The 27,244-nt window shown below is 34.1% G+C and overlaps 2 protein-coding genes across 5 annotated transcripts in view; one reads left to right on the top strand and one right to left on the bottom strand.

Annotated features, from left to right (window-relative positions):
- Positions 1 to 1,310: 1,310 nt before the first annotated feature.
- On the bottom strand, positions 1,311 to 7,209 carry LOC138697597 (serine-rich adhesin for platelets-like). The gene has a single exon (XM_069822976.1). The coding sequence runs from the start codon at positions 7,052 to 7,054 to the stop codon at positions 5,855 to 5,857; it is 1,200 nt and encodes a 399-aa protein (XP_069679077.1). The 5' UTR covers positions 7,055 to 7,209; the 3' UTR covers positions 1,311 to 5,854.
- Positions 7,210 to 7,217: 8 nt separating this feature from the next.
- Positions 7,218 to 27,244, top strand: part of LOC138697596 (probable phosphorylase b kinase regulatory subunit alpha) — a 75,624-nt gene continuing 55,597 nt past the window's right edge. For all 4 annotated transcript variants that reach the window (XM_069822971.1, XM_069822975.1, XM_069822973.1 and 1 more), the window contains exons 1-11: positions 7,218 to 7,404; positions 7,538 to 7,675; positions 8,141 to 8,299; positions 12,305 to 12,521; positions 13,973 to 14,055; positions 14,372 to 14,563; positions 15,609 to 15,797; positions 19,929 to 20,081; positions 20,496 to 20,669; positions 23,514 to 23,727; positions 26,575 to 26,684. In XM_069822971.1, the coding sequence (XP_069679072.1) occupies positions 7,598 to 7,675; positions 8,141 to 8,299; positions 12,305 to 12,521; positions 13,973 to 14,055; positions 14,372 to 14,563; positions 15,609 to 15,797; positions 19,929 to 20,081; positions 20,496 to 20,669; positions 23,514 to 23,727; positions 26,575 to 26,684 (1,569 nt within the window). In that variant the 5' untranslated portion in view covers positions 7,218 to 7,404; positions 7,538 to 7,597. The remainder of the gene's footprint in view (positions 7,405 to 7,537; positions 7,676 to 8,140; positions 8,300 to 12,304; positions 12,522 to 13,972; positions 14,056 to 14,371; positions 14,564 to 15,608; positions 15,798 to 19,928; positions 20,082 to 20,495; positions 20,670 to 23,513; positions 23,728 to 26,574; positions 26,685 to 27,244) is intronic.

The following is a 27,244-nucleotide window of genomic DNA, read 5'->3' on the forward strand; positions in this document are numbered from 1 at the left end:
TATTAGAGTTCTACGAAATGTTTATTTGGCCATTATTCAGTCTATCATTCAATATGGTATAATTGTTTGGGGTGGAAGTACAAAAATTAATCTTAGTCCGTTAAATTTACTACAAAAACGAATAATTAAAATTTGTTTGAAGAAACGTTTCGATTATCCAACTAAATTAATTTATTCTGAATTTAATGTATTTAATATTGAACAAATTTATAAGTATACGCTCTTAAAATTTTATCATAAAAATCGTAATAAGTTTGTATTACAGACACACAATTATGACACAAGACGAAATATTAATTCAACATTAGTAGAACCTAAATGTCTCACATCTGCTGGTCTAAAGCATAGCATAAATTTTGGCCCTCGGTTGTACAATGCTTTAACTAAATTACACCCAGAACTTCTAACATGTAACCCACTAACATATAACAAGAAAATTAGAAACGTGTTAATATCTTCAATTTGATTAAATAAATTTATAGCCTATGTGTATGAATTAATCAACCTATATTATATTTGTATTCTATAATTTTGAAATATGTGTTAATCCTACTTTTCACGTGCGATATTATTCTTCTCTAGTGTTAATATTATATTATATACTTAATTCCATTGCCGCTGTAATTATATTTTAGTTCCTATTTTATTTTACTTATTTATTTATATTATTAGTATTATTATTATTTTATTTTATTTTTTTATTTTTATTTTATTTATTTTTTTTTTTTTTAATTTTAATAATATATCTGAACTGCGACCGAGCACGAGCGCTGCTCATTCGGTCTCAAATTTTGTTAATACTACTGTATCTTCTTTTTATATTGCTTGTATTATTTTATTTGTATTTTTTTATTTGTATCATATCTCGTAAGGCATCAATTCGGGTCAAATGAAGAAGTGACCACTTTTTTGAAACGAATTTCCCAATTTATGTTCTCTTAACATTAATCATGTGCACTGAGGGCTACCACATCATTGTTAGTACTATGCCATTTAATTATTGAAAGGTTCTCTTAACGTGCCATTTATATTCAAATATAGAAACTGTAAACTAATATTACATATTGTTAATAATATGTTATTTATTATTTAAGCATGTCTATGCATGTGAATGTATTATTGTTGTCAATTCTTATTGTTCAAGTGTAATCTGTACATATATTGTTTGGCATTCCATGTCCTAGAGGCAGGAGGAGTTGCTCCTTTGGGAATTGAAAATAAATTAACTTTCTACATTTTAAAGAGTTGTTTCCAATGTTAAAAGATATCATAAACGTGAAATTGTTTCAAGAAATAAGCACACTTGGAAGACATCTGCAAACATCTCTCCATTTTTATTTATTCGAAGAACTTACAATAATAATTATAAACCAATTTCTCTCTCTCGTTTTATAATAGATAATTCTGTATAAGCAATTAAGTATACATTTTTTTTTTCTTTCCTAATGCTGAATTCTGCATGTGATAAGTAAAACCAATTAAGTTCAAGGCTCCTCTCCACACAGAAAATAAAACGCACATTGATATTAACAGAAAATCTCTTGTAATAAAATAGCTTTAAGGTAATGTACGAGTTGTTTCATAATTACCATGCTATAAATTTTTAATATATCCATATAAACTGGTAGCATACGCTATAATGAACATATTTGGTCATCTACATGAGAACTCTTCATCTTCTGCTTTATTCATATTCATCATAAATTTCACGGATTAGACCTCGTGGCCTTTTCTGGTTTTACAAAGTCCTGATTTTAAAGTTATGTTCTTTCCAGTGTTTTCTAGGTCTACCAACATTTTGTTTTCCAATAGGTTTATAACTACATATTTCTCATTGTATTCCATCCTAAGTATATGTGTAAACCAAATGTCTCTATATTTTAATATTTCATGTATTATATTATCTTATTTATTCATATTCACCCTTCCTTACATGTTATTGAATGAAAAGAAAATGGAATAAAATTCTTTACCAACAAAGATAAAATACGAGTTAAAAAAGAACTTATTTTCCAAACCAATATAAAGCACCCCAAAAAGTTTTTAAAAATTATATTCAACTTCCATTGTTAGTCATTTACAAATTACACTATTTCACAACTCTCTTCTTGTCATCCTCTTAATACCTATTGATGTGGAGGTTTCACAACTCATATGAGCTTTTAATGTAAACTAAACACAGAACTGAAATGTAATTCATGGTAGAAAGTTTCGTGTTACACTAGAGTTGTATATTATATTTTCATTCAACTTTCTAAACTCATGGTAACGTGATTTGAAAGGCATGTTGGTCTGACAAGTTAACAAGTAGATGAAAATAATTATCAAAAGTCCTTCAATAACTGTCTATTTTTTAAACCTGATGCATAATACAAAAGATTACATTAGGTTACATACACAAAACAGCTATGCGACTAGCACTTTCGCTACATTATTTCTTTTTGATCTGCATAGGTCCCTTCATTAAAACTTTTCTTATTGATTTTTCCAGATTTCACTATGCGCTGCCATTTCATACGTCGTGATGACTGATGCAAATAATATTTTAATTTGTTACTCTTTTAACTGTCTTTGTTACATTTTATAAGCTGCACATATGTTTCGCAGGCTTTTATCTCAAGGCATACTTTTTACAATCTTAATTTCTAGACCTTACAGAGGTTTGAATTATTACAAATATTCGCTTGTTTTCAAGCCATTTTTTACTTTGCCTTTTTTGCATTGTTATTTTAATATGTAATTCTCTCACGTCGTGTACCTTATTATATATCATTGTTACTTTTCCATCTATGTCTTTATGTGAAAAGCTCAATAATACGCAAGCCAGACCGGAAGATGCTATCTTAATAGCGAAAGCGCTAGTCACATATGTATTTTGTGTATGTAACCTAATGTAATCTTTTGTATTATGCATCAGGTTTAAAAAATAGACAGTTATTGAAGGACTTTTGATATTTATTTTCATCATGGTAACGTGGTTTTATGTTTATATAATAATATTCATTCACAATATTCCATCAAATTATCCTGCTAATGATGTAAAATACACATCTTTAACTTTAAAACATTAATTTTTATTTACCACTCAATTTCCGTTCATAAGAAAAATGATTAGCAATCACAATAATGTAAGTTTACTAATATAATCAGTGTACTGGGATATTCATCATTTATGGGAAGTATGAAAGTAATTATTCGTATTAAATAATATAGAGATAAATCATCATAATATGTAACAAGTGGAATATGAAATTTCACAAGGAAAGACCAAACTTCTTCAATTTTATCTGAAATAATTTCTTGTAATGTCTTAAAAATTCAACATAATGAATAGTTTTAATTAATCATTCTTTCTTCAAAAACTGTACAAATCACATCAAAATAATCATCATAATATTATTTGCAATTTTCATTCCTTAACCGTGTTCTCTAAAGCTGCATCGACACAGTTCAATTTTCCATACGAGTATGCATGCAATCTGGGGGGGGGGGGGGATGAAGGAATCATTTTAAAACGTGCATTCAATTAAGATACAAGAAGATTTTGTGTCTACATGTGTGCTGTTTTGAACATCATCTTGAATATATAATATATAATATTAAATATCATTCTTAGCATTCTTAAATGAGTAAAGTTGAAAGGAAAGTTGAATCGTGTAGATGCACCTTAAAATGTACATCAACTTCTCCTCTTTACTCTATTTATTTTAGTTCAAACAATATCTATTTGCGTAACTTCAACTCCTAACAGACAATACAAAGTTAATATAGTAATATGTAAAATATATACGCTCTTTTCATCATGCAACTATATAATTATAAAAGATGATTTAAAGAATACAAGGCACTCTCGATATTTCTCAATAAGCACTTACTTGTAAAAAAAATTACATTTTTCATTACTGTATTTTTTTTTTAATATTTCAATTTCATACACAAATTGAAAGCCAATTAAAATTTATATTATTATTATCATCGTCATTATATAATGTAGTCGACACTCTTATACAAAAAGTTAGGTACATTTAGTAAAATTATACAGCCCAAAAAAATTGTTGCATGGAAGCATAGTCTGTGATTGGGCAAGGCTCTAGACAACATCAGACACTACCCATCTCACTCTCATTTACAATAATATATAAAATATTATTGATAGTACAAATTCGAAAGTCAAATAGACAATGATGGTTTAGGTTTTGGACACTAGCAATTTGAGGCTGATTCTACGTCAGTAGTTCTCTTGTCACAGAAAACAAACAAAAATTCAGTCTTTTTTTTTTTTCTTTCTTTCATTAGCTGCTCATTCTCTCACTAGAACATCAAACAACAAAATTTGATTTACCAGTATAAGAAATTTACACACTTTCCTGAACAGTTCGAAGTTCTTTTTCTTCCCCCCATGAGCTTATATGGAGGACTTGCCCATCTTAATTTGTTTTACTATCGAATATAACATAATTTGGGAGAAGGAAGACATATATTATTATCTATATGTAAGCAATATATAATTCAATTAATTTAGTTCTTCGAATCTTACACGGAATAATTTGCAATAAAAATATAACAAAAGAAACAAAAATTAAAATTTATAAGAATATTATACAAAATATTCTACTATACGGAAGTGAACCTTTGTCCTTGATTGATTTAATACTAAAAAAATTATAAAGTTAGGGCAGTTGAATTTGATTATGGTAGACGCTTCAAAATACATAGCACAGTAAAATAAGAAATGGGCTTCTCTGGTAAGAAATAAAATGAATGTCCCTACATTTGTTGTAAAAACAAAACTGAAAACCAAACCCTCAAATGATATGGTCTTGTACAAATAATCGAAAATGGATGAGCTAGAAATGTTTTTCAATGGTCACCACTGGGTAGAAATAAACGTGGTAGACAAAAACTGAAATGGAAAACCTATATCAGAACAATAATGGAAGATAGAAATTTGAAAGAGGTAGATTGGAATGATAGAGAAAAGTGCAGGCTGAAGACAACAAACCCATAGAGTGAAAAAGCTGAAGAAGAAAGCATTGCACATATGATTGCTTGCTTGGATGTTGCAAGCCAGTAACACCTATTCTCTTTTATTCTTAGAGATTAGGCCACTGTCAAGGGCAGCATTAATGTATTTCGTTAAATCTTTTCATATGTAAAAAAGTATAACAAAGCAAGTGTCCTGCTCTAAGGTTTAACTACTGGCAGAATAGAACACTTGTAATGATAGCTTTACACATATTATATAAAAAAAGTAAACAGTAATTCAGGATTTCAAATATCAGGAGTCTGTTGATATTTGAAATCCTGAATTACTTCATTTTTTTTATATCCAGCAGAGTTTTGTATCTTATGTGTGGAGACTTTATATTAAGTTAAGTTGTACTAATTTTTTTACTGTAGTGTTATCATATAAAAATAGTCCCAAGCTATTTTTTTTTCATGGAAAAACAACCTAGCCTATATTGATAAATGCCACCTTTTTTTTTAATTGTGGCTTCTTGGTCCCACTTAATACATTACTCACTCACTTCTGGTTCTAATTTCGTATTGTTATTTCAATTTGATGCTTAATAAGGCTAAAAGCACAACCTTCGGTAAATAATATCTACTAATATAATATGCTGCAATTATTTTGGGATTTCCAACAAAAGTCCTGATCTTCTTCTGAATCTCAATCTCACTCTTTCTGGTTAAAGTTAGGTTAGATGAAGAAGGGACAGTGATCTTCCTTTGGAAATTATATTATTTTACACTACACATCGTAACACTTTTTGATACCAGAAAATTGTAAAAAGGAATAAAAAAAGCTGTGTTATTCCTTACTATATTTACTGGCATTAAGTGAATAGTAAATTTAATCATTATACATTCCATCTATGAGGAAATCCATCCTTCTGTAATGTCTTCTCTCCCAGAATTCTGACCCTTTCTTGTACAAGACCACTATCAATACTATCACTAATGGAACGGCTAATATTATACCGACAATGGGTACAATATAATCACTTTTGTTTGAGTCCTTACTATGGGAAAGAAGTTGCTGGGTAGACAAATTTGCTGGCGAATCATTACCAACATCCAATGTGACTTGTGGTTTATTTCTTTTCGGGGGTACTGGTGAAGTAGCTGTAGTGTTAAGTAAACTAGAAATATTACCAATAGAATGATTAACCGTAGCATTTACTAAACCTGGCGTAGCAGTATCTGAAGGAAGTAAATTCACTGACAAAGTTGTAGATGTGTCATTTTTCATTGAAATGGTAGCATTTCCTTCTTCTTCAACATTTTCTTCTGTGCTTTCCTGAGAGCTAGTTGATGTAGATTCCGGAAAGGTTGACTCAACACCTTTTCGGGGCACAATTTTGTTATAAACCCCCTTTCTCGGCACTACACTCGAATTTCTAAAATCATGATCAGTATTTGAAAAACTATCATTAAGCGAACCTTGCGAATTATTTTGTGTTGCTTTTTCTGAAGGACGAATTGTACTAGTGGTTTCTAGGCCTAATTCGTTGTTTGTTATGTCAACTCCTTTTCTTGGTACCACACTTGAATTTCTAATATCGTGATCGGTGTTTGACAAACTATCATTAAGTGATTCTTCCGAGTTATTATGTTTTTTTGTTCCTATTGGAAGAACTGTACTAGAAGTTTGTAATTCAGTTTTATTTGTGCCAATTTGTGTGCTATCGTCTTGGAGTTTAGCTTTACCGCCACCTTCCATATATGCAGCAGCATTTCCATCGGATTTATATTCTGGTTCCATTTTCTCTGTAGTAATTACAGGAACAGCAGAAACACTCTTATTTTTTTCCTCAAGTTTACCAGTTGAACTTTCCTGTACTGACAACTGATGCATTTTTGCATTCATAGATTGTTCCTTTCCACGGGAATATAATTCTTTCAGTTCAGAATCATTGGAGTTAATAACACTAGTATTTTCAGTTGAAGCATGAACATTCTGTGGCGTATTACTGTCAAGAGCAAGAATAATTTTAGTACTCAGTAACGCAATCAAGCAAGATGCCTCTACGAATTTTATTAAAATACCCATACTGAATAAATGTGTTTGGGTATCAGTACGAACTTCATAAATATAACACAAAAGTTATATAAAATAGTTCACAATATTTGTTCTACGTTCATACAACTACGTGAAACAAAACTGCAAAAAAACCACCGTAGACAGATTATCAGCTGTCTGAGCTGTCTTCGACTGCTGTTCTTGTGCTTTCGCTCTTCGGTTGTCTTGCACAGTAGAAAACGTTCAGAAAGAAAGAGAAACTGTTTGTGGTTATGGTAGGACATGGCTAAAACGGAAGAAATGAATGTACTTCTTTTGACATTCATTCTCCTTTAATTAATTACTATGAAAACGAAAGAGTAAATAGAACAGGTTGATATGTAAGTTGTAAATAAAATAAATAGGTTTTAATGTCATCATGATATTCCATGGGAAATTATTTGTTTATTTGTCAAAGTGTAAATCAGAATATATTTTAAACCAATTATTTGTCTATGATCTTAACTGTTACAGAAGGAAGATTACTTTAATTCATTCATATTTGACAGACATTGCTACTTCATATTTATAAAGATGAGGAGCAGAAGTAATTCGGGTGTTAGACTCGATTATTATCAAAGGATAGTTCACAAGATTATCATGAATCATCAGGTATGTAATTTTTTGTATCGTCCAAAGATTGCCCATAATTTGGTAAATCCCAAGGTTACACTTGCAGGTTTAACTGAAGCGGAAATTTTAATATTGTCTGCATTAGTTTTATCGTGTGGGTTTATATACTATCATATAGGGATACATGAATCAGAGGTCTAACATGCCCCATTAAACACTTTTTACGTGTAGGTCTATGTTATAATATTCGTAAGATCTAGCCTAGCAGTGTTAAATTAAGTATATAAGAGCAAGTCTTTACAATTGCGTTACCAAAGAAAGGCGAATATCTAACCAATTGGATAAATAAGTGACAATTAATAAACAAGTTTATTTTAAAATAATTAGAGACAAAAATTATAATTCTCAGAGAAAGTTGCATACTGGTAGGTCTTTTCACCTTTATTTTTAAGTAACTCTGTCTTAAATATACCTTATTTTTTGTTACTTTTTTGTTTCTTACAGCATCCTGTAACTGGTCTCTTCCCTGCCAGCCCTCATAACGACCACGCATGGATTCGAGACAATGTGTACTGCATATTGGCTGTTTGGGGTTTGTCGATGGCTTACAAGAAGATAGCTGATATGGATGAAGATAGAGCTAAAACTTACGAATTAGAACAGGCATGGAAATATTTTAGCAATTTTTGCAATGTATTGTGGATACTTGAATACCTTCACAATGTTAATAAAGGGAAGAAAGAAGAGGGAGGTACCGGTATACAATACAGTCTCTGTTACGAGGCAGGAGTAAATGTATTGAAATCCGTTTTAGGAATCTTAAGTGATGGCAGTGAGGCAATGAATAAATTATTAAAATTAAAAAGGGACACAGAAATAATATTTTTTCCAGAAAAGCTACTTCAAAGGAGGCACAATTTTCTTTTGCTTCACTGGCTTCTGTAAGATGTATATAGTGATAAACACGATATTAGTTTGCACCCAACATAAAAATCGTTTCATATTTACCTTATATTCTAATTACCAACATAACATGCAAGAGATCCAGGAAGAATTACTAGAGAAATGGTCAGTTTTTCTAGTATTGGGTCCTGGACCTCTCAAATGTATTTATAACGGAGGGGGGGGGGCTATAACAGTAGAATATACAGGTAAATAACAAACTAATTTTATGGGATAAATCTTCTCTGGTTCTCAGCCAGGTGAGTTGGATAATTGCTTCCAAGCTTTCGATGACTAGCTCTGCTATTTTCTTCAGGGATTGAAGTGCCGTGGGACCATGTCTAGATGGTATATAAGCTGCCAGTAGAGCTTCCTGCTGGAGGCCAATCAGGAGCTAGTTCCTAGTCTCAAACGCCTGCCATGTTCTGGTTGGTTGAAGCATGTTAACCAATCAGAAGCTAGTTCCTAGTCCTGACTGACTGCTAGCTAGACATGGTCCCATGGCACTTCAATCCCTAAAGAATATGACAGAGCTAGACTAGATGGCATTTCGGAAGGCGGTTAGCTTCTATATGCGCCGTAGAATTTCTGGTATGTGACGTCACAAGCTTGTACAGTAGAACCAATCAGAATCAGTCTATAACAAGCACTTCCCGAATTCGTTTGTTCATGTGTGAGTGTTTCAATACATTGAATAAGTAAAACTAACATTTACTGTGTGTATGTAAGGTAAATAAGTGGAAGAAGAGACTGTAAAAAGACAAGTATTGCACAGGCAGGCGCGGAAAATAGTGTTTAAGGTGTATAATTATTTTAAAAACGTTAACGAGCAGAACGCTGCCGGCCATCTTGATGCTGGCAGCAACGTTGCCAACATGCAAGAAAGACTGCAGAAGCATGTGGTGTGGGATTGAGAACCGTGCAAAGAATATTGTTAGTGAAGGAAAGAGGGTTTGTTTGGTGTCATGCTTACAATAATCAACGGCTAAGGTCATTATTGTCTTTTGATAATTTAAATTCTCTCCTGCGCTATTTGTATTGTACATGCTCGTGAAGTATGATGTGGCAATGTTGTACGCTGCCTTGCTCTCTCTATCTGTCTCTCTCGACAGAAACGCTAGCAGACAACCGCCTTCCGAATTGGTGTCGACTCTAGTCATCCAAAGCCTCGAAGCAACAATCCAACTCACCTGGCTGAGAACCCTAGAAGAATTATTCCATATCCAATGCCAGAAAAGCCTCAAATCCTACATAAAGTAATTTTATGTTGGAAGTATTTGTGGCTGCAACCTAATACCACATGTTGATCACTATATACATCTCACAGAAGCCAGTGAAACAGAATAAATTTGTGCCTCCTTTGGTGTAGCTTTTCTGGGAATTTATTTTTTAATAATATATTAAAAATTTTTTACTTTTCTTATTTTACTAATAGAAAAATGGTTTTTGTTATAAATACAGATTTCTCAGTGCTAGTTCGTCAGTGTGCTATTCTTGTTTTATGACTTACATCTGGAGGTGATTCTAAATGATGTGAGACCACCAATGCAGACTTGCTGTTGGAACAAATACAGATACTGTACGCCTATTCAGATTTTTACATGATATTCACACATTTTTCTGAAACAAGCTAAAACAGGGTACAATTCTCCGAGGAAAACTGTTGCATATGAGCGAAGAGAAGCAGATTTTATATTGAATGCCTATTTTTGAGTCATTTTATTAATACAAAAAAAAAAAAAAAAACATACATTTATTATGTAGAAACGATAGCTTTGGTTTCAAAACTGTCTATTGCTAGTATCAAAATTATTTTTCATTGGCGAAGAAACTGTGTCATTCATTGACAAAAGTTGTTATTGTTGTTTTCTAATGCCAGGCGTTTGACAATGAAGTCATTTGACCTCTTGCACTCCAATATTTTTCAAAGATATTATCATGGTCAGCCACTGAAGCACAGACGAAAATGGCAAGTTGTAGCCAATTTAAGTGAACACCATATTTTAACGTTTTGTTGGCTACTTCATTCACACACAACCCCCAGAATGTCTGGAGGACCACACCTGCTGTTGGTCGACGGTCCATTGGACCTAGCTGGGAGATCTTGTTGATCACCAGCTTTCCCTCCTTAAGCCATTGGAGGACGATTTTAGTGCCATAGCAGGTCAGCACTAGGAACAGAAAAGTAGAAAGAGGAGGAAGGAAAGTGAAATGAACCCCTAGGCCTCGAATGCTCTAATGCCGTCGGGGTCGAAGAAAGTAAGAGTTCAGTCAGAGGACTGGATAGGAAAGGGTAAAGAGGGGTTGAGACGGTGTCTGGTGGAGTTCCCGGGTAGCTCAGTTGGGAGAGCACTGGTACGTTCAACCAGAGGTCCCGGGATCGATACCCGGCCCCGGAACAATTTTTCCCTTGAAATTATTCAAAATCTGCTTTACAGGGAGCTTCACCTGAAAGACTAGATTTGGGTAAAGAGGGAATTAGGTAATGAATAGAGGAAAATTATAGCAAATTCAATCATTAACTCATCAAGCTGACCAGTGCTAATTGATGAGTAGCCCCTCCCTTTAGTTCAGCTCGTAAAATTATGCTTACTAACAGCTGCACCACGGGAAGGTAGGGATGGGACATTGGGTATTTGTCCAGGTTGGTTCCTTAAAGCCTTCAATGGGAAGGATTAATGGCTCTCCCCCCTGTATCTGACAGATACCCTTTTGCAGCCTCATTGACGAAAGTAAATATTGTTTTAATTTTAAGTAGTTAACTTACCTATTCACAATGTAAAACATTCTATAAAAATTAAAATGAAAGTGATTTGCTGAAATACATGAGTAACAAAACAAGTTTTTTGCTCTTCAAGTTGGAGAAAAATCACTTAGCATGTTTCTTCAATGATCGAATCAGCTATAAGTAGTCGACATAAAAATATGAAGTGCACTAAGAAAATAGTACAGAGTCCCTTTGCACTTACTAAAGTATGTAACATTTGCAAGCTTTATGTATCAAGAGTTAATATGTACAGAGCATTCGCCTACGGGTGGGGCCAGGAAAGCGGCCTGCCTGCGGTGTCACTTGCGGGAATCGTCTATTCGTAAGCTTCCACTTTCTGTACTATACTCTGTAGGGTTTTAATTTTAAAAGTTTAGCAGCAATAAAGACTGATGTTTTTGAAACACTAACTTCCTGTGAAACACGTCTTAGAGATTTATTAGGAGAGCATGTAAATGATGCACTGGTTTCACCAATTTTTTCTTCCGTCAATACTCTTTGTTTTCGCTTAGGAATTGTGGCATTTATCGACCCTGTTGTCCTTAATTTGTTAACAAGACGTCTAACAGTTTCTCTATGCTGAATTGGAGCACCCGAATATTTCACTTCAAATTGCCTACGCACCTCTCTACATGACTCTGTTTTCACATAGGCCTCATAAAAAAAACTCTCTGTTCAAGCCTGAATTTTGCATTTTGCATTGTTAACAAATTTTACACACACGCTGAATATTTAAGCAACTTTGTCAAGAAACTGCACTGTACGTGTTAAATACTGCAACAGCTGGCTCACAACTGATAACTTGTCGACCTTGATGTCCTTGATTGTCGAGCGTGTCTCAACAACTGCACGCACAAAGCGGCGTATCAGCACATGCCGCTTTCCTGGCCTCACCCGTAGCCGAACGCTCTGTATAATTAATTTGTATTATGAAACTTTTTAATTGGTGTTCATTTCAGAGCTGTGTGAAGCTAATGAGAGGGCTTCTAATGGCAATGATGCAGCAGAAAGATAAAGTAGAAAAATTCAAGTCCACACAAAACCCTTTTGATGCTTTACATGCAAAGTATAGCTCTTCCACAGGTCAGAGTGTTGTACGAGATGATGAATGGGGACATTTGCAGATTGATGCTGTGTCCCTATACCTTCTTATATTGGCACAAATGACTGCATCAGGTATGTTATAGAAGTCATAGTACAGTATATACCAGTATATACGAGGTCAGTTTTGGTAAAAAATTCATCTGGACATTGATGCAATTTTCAATTTATGGTTTTATAAAAATCTGAGTCTTAAAGGAAATAGTAGGAATTTTGGTGGTAGAAGATTGGGTCATAGATATGGAAATAGCCATTGTTTTGGAGTTAAATTTTTGCTTCATCATTGGGGAAAGGGAAACCCATCTGTTGTATCCATTACCAAGCTCTGTTCTTTGGTTTTGGTTGTTTGCATCTATACTTACTTTGTGGTAAAGTTTTTTGTCCGTATGTGCATTTATATACCAAGGATGTCGGCTTGTAAGACCACACGGATGACACAAATAAGAAATAAACAGAATATCTACAACCCTCCCAATCTGACGATAAACATGTTTGAAGAAACTGAGAAGTTTAAATATCTTGGAACAGTAATGACAAGTAACAATAACGAATTAATTGAAGTACAGAGTCGAATCACTGCAGCCAATAAGGCCTATTTTGCATTAAGCGAAATATTGAAATCTAACTGTGTGCACAAGGAAACAAAACTTAAAATATACAAAACAATTATTAGAAGTATTCTCTGTTATGCAAGCGAAACTTGGACATTATCTAAGGAGACAGAAGCTAAACTAGGTATATTTGAACGCAAAATACTCAGAAGAATTTTTGGACCGGTGCAAGAAAATATGCAGTGGAGAATACGTTATAATAACGAGCTATATAAATTATATAAAAGTTTCGATATTGTTACTTTCATCAAATTAAGGAGGCTTGAATGGGCCAGACATGTCTATCGGATGGAAGGGAACAGAATACCAAAGAAGATCTTAGAAGGGAAAATACATGGTAAAAGACCAATTGGAAGTTCCAAAAATAGATGGATAGATGCGGTAACGTTCGATTCTCAGGACTATCTCGGAACAACTGCCTGGAGGAGATTAGCACAGGACAGGGACAGTTGGAGGAAGAAAATTGAGGAGGCTAAGGCTCGACTTTGGGCTGTGATGCCATCGTAGTAGTAGTAGTAGTAGTAGTAGGATGTTGGCTTGTGGTTTACGTTTTCATTTTTCTCCTCAAGACTTCTTTTTAAATCATGCTACTTATTACATTTTTCAGTACTTTAGTTCTTTCAGGAATAGAGCTTAAATTGGAGAAAATTTTGCAGTTTCTTCTCCTTTTTTGTTACCCATAATGCCATAATGACTTGGAATCTACAGAAATACTATATTTTTACTCTTGATATTCTTCATTACAAAAGTAATGAAACTACTTCATGCCTCCCCCCCACCCCCAAGGGCCTTCATGACATATGAAAGGGATGCCTTTGTCTTTTACTTTATTGTTAATTGCTTCATTTCAAATAAAAAACTTTTGAATTATGACGTTTTTATTTACCGAAATGCCTCTTTGTTCTTTTCTTTTAGGTCTCCAGATTGTGTTCAGTTTGGATGAAGTTTCATTTATACAAAATTTGGTTTTCTACATTGAGTCAGCATATTGCATACCAGTGAGTAGATTATCATCTGATGTTATTTGTTATTAATATTATGGCTAAACATTAGATTTACATGCACTCTAAGTTAATAAATAAATTAGGGTAGGGTGGGGTAGGGTAGGGTAGGGTAGGGTAGGGTAGGGTCTACATAAGTGAGCAACTAAGTAAATGAATAAGTAAATCATTAAATAAATACTTTCAATAAACAATGCTCAGATTGTTCATGCACTATTTTTATCGAGCATGTCTCGTTTTCCATTTGCCACATTGTGTATTACTGTTTTTATTTCAGAAAATGTATTTTTGTATAATCGCTTTGTTTCTATAGGATTATGGTATCTGGGAACGCGGTGACAAAACAAATCACGGACTGCCTGAACTGAACGCAAGTTCAATAGGAATGGCTAAAGCTGCCCTTGAGGCAATGAATGAGTTGGACTTATTTGGAGCACGTGGTGGACCATCATCAATAATTCATGTTCTAGCAGATGAGGCCCAGAAATGTCAAGCAGTGTTGCAGGTATGTGTTACAATGTGGGAGGGAATAAAGGTACGGTCACATATCGCTACTTTTATACTGTAGCTGCAAAAGTTGCATGTCGTGTTCACACGTAAGCCAAAAGTAGCGCGCTGCACGCTACTTTTCGTGCTGCGCAACCCGAGTGCTGCAAAAGTTGCAACTGGAGGTTGCGAGTCTGTTCACATGCAAAGCGCTACTTTTGCAGCCGCAGTCATGCTGCAGGTTTCCATCTCCGTGTTGACTTCTCAATATACATTTTGTGGTTATGTTCGCATTATTAAGAAACTCATGCGAAAGCTTCCTTATCTATTTGTTTTTCTGTTGTATCTATTATTCAGAAATTGACATTATTTTTACTATAAAGCTTTTAAAAACGCCTATATACTTAAATGATAACCAACAGTATATTCACGTAATCAATGTTGGCAACACTCCTGTTTGGAACTATGCTACGGAAAATTTAAAAAATGAATTATATCGTCACCAATTATGCTCAGACTGTGTTGTGTATTTAATAACTGTTACAAATAATTTATTTTCATCACATCTAACATTAAAATATATCCAAACAATAAAAGTATCATTGACACATTTGGGTGGCAACACTGGTTGCAACCGCAGCAAAAGTTTCAACAAAACCGATATCAAAAATGCTGCGGCTGCAACCCTGAGAACCCTGTTCACACGTCGCTACTTTTAAGTTGCGCACAGCATGGAAAAGTAGCGGGCAGCAGGTTCGGCAGCTGCTACTTTTCGGGTTGCACCGTTGTTCACACGTCGCAGTACAAGAGTTGCGCAGTTTTTTGTACTGCAGCGCTGCAAAAGTAGCGACGTGTGACTGTACCTTAAGATGTCTGTGTAACATGAAACAATAGAAGGGATGTGCTAAATTTGAATAAATAAAGCATATGGTACAATTTTAATATACTTTTCATGTAGATAATTATTTCATTTCAAATACGAGTATTGTTATGATGTGGACGAGGCAGTATGCACATTATGTTCCACACGGTTTATTTATTTTTTGTTCTTAATTTAATTTCAGTCTATGCTGCCAAGAGAATCCAGTTCTAAAGAATTAGATAGCGGTTTGTTGTCTGTCATCAGTTTTCCAGCATTTGCCGTGGATGATCCACAATTGATCCAACTGACAAGAACAGCTATTGTATCTAAACTACAAGGACGTTATGGTTGCAAGAGGTTTCTTCGTGATGGACATAAGACACCAAAAGAGGTAAGGATTATTTAATTAATATTACAAATACTATGTTAAGAATAAACAGTAAGTAAGAGGAATGGTGGATTAGTGTTTAGGTGTTTTACAAACACAGTTTCAGTTTCTTGCAGAGGTAAACAGTTTTTTCTTCTGCAGTAGTAATTCTGTAGACATGTATAGGTCTTCTAATAAGAATGCCACACTTTTAAAATGAAAAAAATTGTATAAACGGAAGAAGTTTATTTATTTAATTACTATTATTTTGAAGCACACTTAATGCCATTACGTATGGAAGAGAATGTCAGTTAAATGGCTGTCATGGCTTCATGGGTCTTTCAATTTCCAATAACAGACAAACGTAAACCAGGCTCAATTTCACGAATAACGCACGTGTTATTGTTCCTTAGGTCATTAACTGATTCTGGCTTGTTGGCATAAACCCATTATTTAACATAACCCCATAAGAAGCAATCCAGTAGCGTTAAATCACATGATCTCGGGTGACAGTTAACATCACTACCACACGAAATGATGAAGCCTCTGAACTTCTCAAAAGGTCAACTGTTTCGTGAGCAGTATGATACGTGGCGCCATCTTGCTGAAACGAGATCCATACCTTCCAATTGAGGGGCGTTTTCACAAAACTCGTTATCTACATTTTTTTCGATTTTGAGGTTTTAGCATATCCTTATGTTTTTGGGTCAGGAGAATAATCCAATGGTGCTATCAGAATTAAGCTAAAGTTGGTAAGTATATTAGTAAATTGATCTTGAAATAAAAGAGATTTTTCAAAACTCTGTATCTACAGTTGTGTATTTTAGAAAAGAGTTGTCTTGAAAAAAAGGAAGATTTTGTAGATAACGAGTTTTGTAAAAACGCCCCTCAATTGAACCTGTTGAGGCCAAAAATAATCCCTTATTATAGCCCAGTATCTTATACACACTGTACACTTCACATAATACACAGAATGCTTGGCGAATGGATGACATTTTTTTAATAATAAATTTTAATAATTTCTACGCTTTGTGGAATGGTGTTAACGTTCCATGACTATTTGTCAACAACAACTGTAACCATGGGAAAAATATGACTGCTATAGCTCTTCATAAACATGGCAGCTGTTACATGTTAAAAGTTGAACACTCTTTTGGAAGACCCTATATATACGAATGATGATACATTTGCTGCACCCTTGAGCTGTTAACCAAAAAGAGTCAGAAGTTTGTTACTTTAGTTTTATTTTTCAATACTGTCTCGCTATAGACTGATACATTCGTCCCCTGGACTCTTCAATATCTCAGTGACCTCTCAGAAGAAATTTTCTCCAATATCTGCAAACCACTTATTCACAACTTCCATCACTTATTCATTGGTAGAAGATCTCTTTTTATACACATTGTCTTTTGAATTCTCGGAGAAATGAAGAAATTTAATGCTTCCACTGCATACTTTGAGATATGGTTTTCAGGTCATAGTAATGTGCCCAGGTTTCTTTATAGTTACAGACCTGTTGGTGAAATTTTTTGTTTCCCTCTACATTGTAGGCAGAGATTGACTAATCACAAGTCAAAATCACTTTTGAGTTGGAGTCAACATTTGATATATTGTTATAAAATAAGCATTAAAAATGAACATAATGTCTTAAGCAATGACAGATTTTGTAACTGAAATCTTCTAGTCAAGTCTTATTATTTCTTATGATCTGTTCCAATTGTGTTGAATCAGCTGGGGTCATATGATATAATATTGTGACAGCCGGGAAACAATCTCACGACTGGCAGAAGGAGGGCAAGGTCGGCCGTACGAGACTCTGTGGACAGCACCGGCTCTCGGCTGGCGCATGCGCACTAAGGTTTGCTTTATTACCAGGCATTTAAATCTTGTAATTTGTTGGTGGAAGAGAGTGAAGAAAGATGTTTCAGAAGTGTAATGCTGTGGGAAGTAGGTGTTTGGTATTAGGTTTGCATATAGCGAAATAAATTTAGTGATATTTAAAGTTAAATCTATTTTGCAATGGCAAATAAAATAATTCTTGGTACTAACAGTATCTAAGTGTTTATGTTTACTGTAATCGAACTTACGTCATATATACTGTAAATGTTAAAATAGGAATAATGACCATTAAAGGCATATTAGAATATGCTTATTTTCTAAAATAACAAAATACCTTGGAATGATGCCGTAGTTTTCAAAGCCGGATTTAAAATGTTCATGTAAAAGAACTAATAATTCACAACACGATTTCTTAGTCTTTAGTTTTGTGGCAATATGGTACGGTGCGTGATAAAATACAACAGCCCTATTAAGCCTATACAACACGTGCCTCCATACAGAAGCTCACTTCTTTCCACACGCATATCCATATCATTTTTTAAATTGTAATTATGTTCAATGCATCGGATAATAAAAATTCACTAGTCTAGAGCCTATTACCTATAGGCCCTAATACATAATATGTAATATAAACTCATAAAGTTAACTACACAAACACCAAAATCAAATCACGATGTACTGCGAAACGAAACATAAAATATGTAGGCCTAATGTCAATAATTTATATTACATTATACAAACAAAAACTGCGTGGAACCATAACAATACGTGAAATAAAACAAATCTCAATTACGCAAAATTTTCACCACAAACGCAAGCATAGTAAGCAAACGTAGTAAAACAAAAAACAGGTAATAAAACTTTCTATTATTTAAATTACTGTACCGTACCCAAAGTTTTCACCACAAACGCAAGCATACATAATAAAACAAACAAACATAAAAATACTAAAACTTTCTATTATAACAGAAACACAGCAAAACAAGCACAAAAATACCACTTAGTCAGAATCCGCGCGAAAACACATTTGACTCTTCCCTCCCACCCATCAACAAAGCAGAGCGCATGCGCCCAGAGGGGAGCCGGTGCTGTCTGTAGAGTCTCGTGTCGGCCGTGGCTCGGCAAATGAAGTTGCGCACGCATCTGCTTCCTGGGGCATGTGCTGTGGCTGAGAGAGGAGAGGAGAGACGGCGACCGTGGCAGTGAGGGGAGAAATCCAGAGAATTCGAGAAGTGCCATCTTCTAGGCATCTGTCGATTGATCGCGAAATCGTACTCTCCAGAAACTGTGGTTTAATTATAAATACGACAAGGGGAGTGAACTTGAGCAGCAGCAGTCCAGTTAGTTAGTTGTTGCAGTCGTCAGTTTTTGGTCAGCCAGTCGAGACCGGAGTTCGACTTGAGTTGTGTCCGTAACTGTGGGAGCTGGAAGTCCTGAGTTTGAGTGCAGTGTATCGCAGTTGGGGGACCTGAGTTCGAAGTTCAGTGGACTGTCTCTGAAGGTCTGGGGTTCGAGATACTGTGAACTCGAGTGACTGAGCTAGAAGAACTAGCCAAGGCAAACGAACTGTGAACTGAGAACTGACAGTTCTGTGTTGTAAATAGTACTTTGTGAACATTAGTTAAGATTAGCAGTATATTGTTGTTCTCAATAATCCAAGTAAATTGTCATTGTCGTCTGTGGAGTGGAAATCCCATTGTTGACGGGAGTGTTTACATTCAATTATAGAAAGTGATTATTGTTGTGAGAATAAAATTACATTATTGTTTTGTTTTAAAGTTACAATATTTTCAAGTACCCTGATTGTTTTGAGCCTTTTGTCCATCAGGATTTAAATTTCTGTTTATTTTGCATAAAGAAGTGATTTAGTGAAAATGTAGTAAAATTAATAGAATGGATTCGACAAACATATGGTTCTTACATAATCAGAATACATTTCATTAAAATGTGTGCTTAAGAAATCTAGAAAAAATGCTTAATAGAAATTTCACTCATTGCTAATGCAGTAATATGTGTTGAGCATTTATTTTGTTTTGGACAAAACTGTACTCATAATATTAACGTAACTTCATAAACACAAATTATGATTGCCACTGTGGGGCATCAGTTACATCAGTATATCAATGAGATACCCGTAATTTATCAACTTTTCATGTTAGTGATGTAGTTGTATTTGAAATTGATTTGACTGTTGTTTCTCCAAAATTTGATTGTTTTGACAATTGTGTATTCAGTGATGTTGTGATGCAAGTTTGCCTTTTTTATGATGCAGTAAACTATTAATAATGTTACTAACATTTGTTCCTTGTAACATAGGATCCAAATCGCCTGTATTATGAGCCATGGGAATTAAGAATGTTTGAAAATATTGAATGCGACTGGCCTTTGTTCTTCTGCTACCTTATTTTGGACTACTGTTTCCAAGGGAACAAAAATGCTGTTACTGAGTATACAGAAGCTTTAGAAGAGGCATGTATTACTTCTGTTTTCTTTTGTTATTTTTAGTTATTTGTTTACTGGTACATCAAATTTAATTCTATGAAATTTTGGTAGTACATTAAAATGAATAAAAATTAGAAATTCCTTTCGTTTAAGATTCTCATACATAATCAGTGCAGAATATCTTTAATAAGTAATTCTCTTGCTTTACTTTTTAATGTTTGCGTGTGTATGCAAAGATAATTATTTGTATGGACTTTTTTTTAATTAGATTTCAGAAAATCATGTAATTCGAAATATAAAATAATGAAATACATAGTTAATATAATGTAAAATGTTACGTGAAAAAAGTGAAGTGAATCACACTTACGTTCCAAATATTTCTTTCTAAGAGATTTAATTTTAATTAGGGTTTGTGTCTGATACATTACATTTCATATGCAGATCATGATACGCACAGAAGATGGAATGAAACTTGTGCCAGAATTATATGCTGTTCCATATGACAAGGTGGCTGGAGAATACCGTGAACCTGGTAGTCAGGAACGAATTGCTTTAGGTCGTTGTCCCTTTTTATGGGCTCAATCTTTGTACATTTTGGGAAAACTTCTTCAGGAGGTAAGCACGTATTTTTATTTTATTTTTTTATTATCATATTCCAATTACTGATTCAGAAACTATTTTTATAACATAAAGTTTTTTTTATTTTAATATGAAGTTATTTAAATCAAGCATAACCAGGAAGGAGTGTAATACTGGCAATAGTATGTTCTTTGCTCCTCCTGTTACCCAGATTAACTGTACTTTTCTATGGAATTTATGATTATTCTTTTTATTTTTAAGCATGTCTGTACTCCATATGAACCAACAGATGAAATATTGATATGTTCAATTAATCATTTAGCTGTAGAAAAGTATTGTAGCAGAGATATAATTTTAATGTGAATGAAAATTTGTTTGTAAATTTTCTTTCCCCTTCAGACTGATACAAAATTATTTTCCATGACATAATTCTACAGCATGGGATTACTGACAACACACTCCTTTATGAACAAACCATTCTGGTTCTTTATCACTTTTTAAAACCTGTTCTCTTCAACATTGTTAGAATCGACAAATCTTCAAACAAATAGCAAGCACTTAGTTGTCAAGAAAAGCTGTTGAATAGCATACTGAGTTGTAATATAGTATATACTGAAGATCAGTTTGGTGCGCTAGCCTTCTATGCCCAAGGTTGTGGGTTCGATCCCGGGCCATGGCATTTAAGCGTGCTTAAATGCGACGGGCTCATGTCAGTAGATTTACTGGCATGTAAAAGAACTCCTGCGGGACAAAATTCTGGCACATCCGGCGACGCTGATATAACCTCTGAAGTTGCAAGCGTTGTTAAATAAAACATAACATTTAACATTTAAGATCAGTTTGGTTACAAAATACACCGTAGTTACAAATTATTGGACGATTTCAGAAGGCTATAATTTCACCAATATTGAAGATAAATACATGATCTTACCACCATTTGAAAGAGGGAAGTTTAAAGTTTTATACTGACCTTATTTGATGTGAGCCCCACGTGTAATATGGCAGATGTCTAGGCTGTGATCCCATTCTTGCCAAACTCTCTTAAGCATATCTTTTTTTTTTTTTTCGCTGTTATTTATACTTGCTTTAACACCTTTGGTCATATCGCGAGTTAATCTTTGGTTGAAATCCGAAGGCCTGTGTACTATTATTGAGACTGGTTCTATTGTTGTGAACTAGATGGCGACTGTATATATGTTACTGATTTGTTATGAATATGATTTTGGTGATGATGAATGAGGCCGGTGATTTTCAGGGATATTGTGGCCCGAATTTCCTGGCATTTGCCTTAAGGTTGAGGAAAAACCCTGAAAAACCTCAACCAGGAAATTCAACCCGACTGGGAATCGAACCCGGGTCCTCTGCGTAAGAGACCAGCATGCTGACCCCTACACCACAGAGGTGGCCAAGCATATCTTGTGTAATGTTACTGATTGCTGTGTTAATGCACCTTCTTAATTCAGCCAACATTACTGAAAGTGAAGATATTTAAACATTGTCCTTGACAAAACCCCACAGAAAGAAGTCACTGAAATCCGGTGAACGGGGTGGTCATGTGCAGAAGTTGCTGTCTGCATCAGTTGCACTCTCAATCTATTAACCTGGTAGATGTTGATTTAGGTACCTCCAGACTGCCATATGTCAATGTGGATGGGCCCCATCTTGTTGGAAAATGGAGCCCTGTTCCTCTTCATCCGTGAGTTGTGGCATTAGCCAATTTTTCTAAACAGCTTGAAATGGCTTGAGCACATAACAAATGATAAAACCAAGAATATCAAAAGGAAAATTAATGAAAAAGTTTGAGACCCTTTAGCAGGTCAAAAATTTGATGGATAGATCATTGAAGGAGAGCTGGCAAAAATAACATAATATGATCGGATGGAATTGTCGATTGAAAGAAAATTGAAAAGGTAAAATAAAGAGGCAGATTCCAATTAACCCTTTAATCAGAATACACTATAATCGATGATGGCGTGTTCTAAAATGTTTCACTGTTTCTAGCACTAACAGCGTCATTAAAGGGCACGAGATTCTTGGAGACAAGCATGGGAAGCTTCGAATTTACGCGAATTTCACCGTGGGCCACATCTTAACTATGAACACGTAATATATTTTCGCGTTCTTACATTTTCACGACGAACCAAATTTCAAGCAAAATTAAATTTAGATTGTATAAATGATGTTCCGTATTGCATGGGGTTTGAAATACGATCGTATAACATTAGAGCATTCGAGGCCTAGGCGTTCATTTCACTTTCCTTCCTCCTCTTTCTACTTTTCTGTTCCTAGTGCTGACCTGCTATGGCACTAAAATCGTCCTCCAGTGGCTTAAGGAGGGAAAGCTGGTGATCAACAAGATCTCCCAGCTAGGTCTAATGGACCCGTCGACCAACAGCAGGTGTGGTCCTCCAGACATTCTGGGGGTTGTGTGTGAATGAAGTAGCCACCAAAACGTTAAAATATGGTATTCATTTAAATCGGCTACAACTTGCCATTTTCACTCCAATATGAAATGAGTACCATTAAGGTAAAATTATCCGGAGGTAAAATAGTCCCCCAATCGGATCTCCGGGCGGGGACTACTTTAATGGTACAGAATCAACTAAACTTGCCCATTGTGCAACTCAAACCAAGAAATGGATTCGGAACACCTCAAAATCTGTGCTTCAGTGGCTGGTCATGATAATATCTTTGAAAAATATTGGAGTGCAAGAGGCCAAATGACTTTATTGTCAAACGCCTGGCATTAGAAAACAACAACAACAACATAATCGATGATGATGATGACGATGACGACAACGACAATGATAATGTTGATGACGACAAGGATAGTGACACATTAAAAAGTTGATATTATTTTGAACATTTTATTTCATGTAGGGTTTCTTGGCTGTTGGTGAACTTGACCCACTGAATCGCCGGTTGTGTTCAGAGAAGAAGCCGGATGTTGTAGTTCAAGTAGTGATATTAGCTGAAGATAATGAGATCCGTGAGAAATTGCGTCAGCACGACATCATAGTACAGACTATAGATGAGGTTGCACCAATCGAAGTTCAGCCTGCAAGAGTATTGAGCCATCTTTACACATACCTTGGTAAGTTAAATTTGTAGTAGGTATATCTTTCTTTTGTTCCGCCAGTAGAAATTATGAAGTTATGAAAGATATTTATTTAAAATTTTCAGTCATATGACTTATCATTCTTATTGAAAATTAACTTTTGCTACAACATGTTACTGAAAGAAAAGTATAAACATTTTCGCTTGTACGGCATCATCAGATACATAATTGTTTAACAATATCTAACTTAAGTACAATGTAGAACGTACTCATTTGTAATAAAATACTGATTTGTATATTGTGTAACATTAAAAGGTGAATTCGTGAATTATATGTAGTAATAGTTTAATATATTTATAGGGAATATGTTGATTTCAATTTGATTTGCTGATTTGCTGAAATTGTACATGACTTGGTGTATGTGTACATAGAACTCATGTTACAATATTTGTTATATGTGTTGGTTATCATTGTTATGTAGCAGCAAATTTATGAATAATTCTGAAGCAGTTACAGTTTTCAGTTTGCATAAAACTGGAACATGTACAGACACAATTGAAAAGTTTGATCCCAAAACGTGTTAAAGTGAGAAGGTACTGCTTATCCCAACAATGTTAATTTCATGAAGTTTGGGTCTACATTACTCAAAAATTGTTACAGATATCTAAACAAGATTTTCAGGGAATGTTTTTACAATCTTTATCTTTAATAATACCTGCTACAAACTGAAGAATGTTAGCAGGTATTGAAATATATATTTTTTTTAAATTCCACAATTTTTTGGGCTAAAATTTAATATCAATATATATTTTTTTAAACTTACATGAATCTCACAGCAAAACTCATAGCTATTTTTAGTCTTTTTTGTCTGCTTAACACACAAAAAATTTTGCAGTTATTTGGAATGAACAGTTTTTGAAAAAAATTCACCAGAATAATTTTTTCTTAGTTTTACATTTTTTTTTTATTTTGGTGTATTTTTTAAAAAAAAAGTGTTCATCCAAAATAAGTGAAAAATTTTTCTTTGCATTAACCAGATTCAAAAAACTCCCATAAGACTAATATAGGTATGAATTTTGCTATGAGATTTATGGAAATATATATATATTTCAAATATTGATGTTAAATTTTAACCCAAATATTTGTGGAATTAAAAAAAGATTTATATCTCAACTCCTGTTAACATTCTTCAATTTGTAGCAGGTATTGTTAAAGATGAAGATTGTAAAAACATTCCCTGAAAATCTTGTTTAGATATCTATAGCAGTTTTTTAGTAACGTGCACTCAAACTTCATGAAATTAACATTGTCGAGATAGGCAATACCTTGTCACCTTAAGTTCATTTTTATGAAAGTACTGGATTAGTTTTTTTATACAGCAGTCTATGGACTGAAAGAGTTTTCCAGTGACATGCACAATAATACAAACTTTTACACAAGGATTGGCGTTGTTTTGGAAAAAAAGCTTTAAATATAATAATAATAATAATAATATATTATGTATAAATCATAAAAACGTAGAATAAATATGGAAAATGCCTGTTTTTATTCTGTTGAGAAGCTTTTGTCATCTAGTCTGCTGTCAAAAAATCTGAAAGTTAGAATTTATAAAACAGTTATATTACCGGTTGTTCTGTATGGTTGTGAAACTTGGCCTCTCACTTTGAGAGAGAAACAGAGATTAAGGATGTTTCAGAATAAGGTTCTTAGGAAAATATTTGGGGCTAAGAGGAATGAAGTTACAGGAGAATGGAGAAAGTTGCACAACGCAGAACTGCACGCTTTGTATTCTTCACCTAACATTAAATCCAGAAGTTTGAGATGGGCAGGGCATGTAGCACATATGGGCGAATCCAGAAATGCATATAGAATATGAAAATGGATTTGAGGGAGGTGGGATATGATGATAGTGAGTGAATTAATCTTGCACAGGATAGGGACCGATGGCAGACTTATGTGAGGGCAGCAATGAACCTGCGGGTTCCTTAAAAGCCATTTGTAAATAAGTTGTAAGTATAAATCATAAAAATAACCAAATGGACTGAGTGAGCTTTGGGATCACACTCTTTAAATGAGGTTATGTAATAGTGTGTTGTTATGAAGATAGATCCATGAAATAAAACTATCCTTGGTATGAGAGAAATGAAGATGATGATGATGATGATGATGATGATGATGATGATGATGTCAGTAATTAAGAGTTGAGAAGTTGTGTAATAATATTACATTATGCAACGAGCCTAATGTTAGTAATTAAGATGCGAGTATGTTTATGAAATGAGCGTAAGCGTCGTAATTACCATTATAGGCAAGTTTCATACGACTTTTTATGCTCGACCATATTTCTAACTTGAAATTATTCATAAGTATTCATGTTATTCTTATCTGAATGGGGAGCGGAACTGACCTTGTGCAATATCTCGTAAATTGTGAGATGTGCGCAAACTCGAAAGTATTGATTTTTTCCTAGAAACAAATGTCATTGACCTTGATATAATCTAGAGAGTAAAATAAAGATTAATTTTGATATAACCTTGAAATTGATTTAGACATTGAAAAACGAGATGACAAATTGAATTTATTTGAATATTACTTACAATTAACGCTAATTATTATAGTATCAGAACATAACCTTCTGCGACAGCATTTGATTTCCAGCCTCCATGACATTTCGCTAGTTGTCTTTCGATTGCATATCCGAGAATAATCAATACTTGCGCTTTCATAATGCTACAATGGTGTTTTCTGATTGGTGAACACCTGAACTTTAATGAATAGGTGTACTTTAATGAGGTCCATTAAAGGGCTGCTACCAGGTGTATAATTACTACATTTCGGCATGATCGAGCATAAAACATATAAATTAATTGTTTAATTTTTTAGGTCGGAACAAGAAACTTGGCCTATCAGGTCGTAAGTCTCGTGATGTTGGGATCCTGAGCACCAGTAAATTGTACTCCTTACATGATCGAGTGTTTGCTTTCACACCACAGGTGAGTATTGTCTTTGCTTTGTAGGAATTTGGAATTTATTTATATGAAGATTGAGGAAGTATAATATGATATTAAAAATTAAAACCCTTATTTGTTAATGACAAGTAGAACAAACATACACACTGGATAGTTTGGTTTTTTGTTAGCGCTGTTACTATCAGCAGTCAATGCAGTGTCATAATATTTACTTTGTATCACAGATGAGACTTGAAGCTCAACGAAAGTGTACTTGAATATCCCTTCTAGTAATGACAAGTCATTTTGGTAGTATCCCCTTTTTCTTCACTAGGATTTCCCTAACTTACTATTGATCCCAGACTGGTAGAGTCCCTCATGGTACAAGAAGTACTAATATGTATGGTATTGTTGATTCCACTAATTAACTTAAATATTTTATTTACAATGTCAAAACTAATGATAATATTAACTTCGTATGACTTGTTTTGATGAAAGTGTATGGAAATAATTCTTAAATGCATTAAACATAATTACTGAGGACAGTGAAATGAACGTAAAAAATTATCCTGTATTAATATATTTTTATTTATAGGATAATTTTA

This window comes from Periplaneta americana, chromosome 4 (assembly GCF_040183065.1).
Source record: "Periplaneta americana isolate PAMFEO1 chromosome 4, P.americana_PAMFEO1_priV1, whole genome shotgun sequence".
Lineage (NCBI taxonomy): Eukaryota > Metazoa > Arthropoda > Insecta > Blattodea > Blattidae > Periplaneta > Periplaneta americana.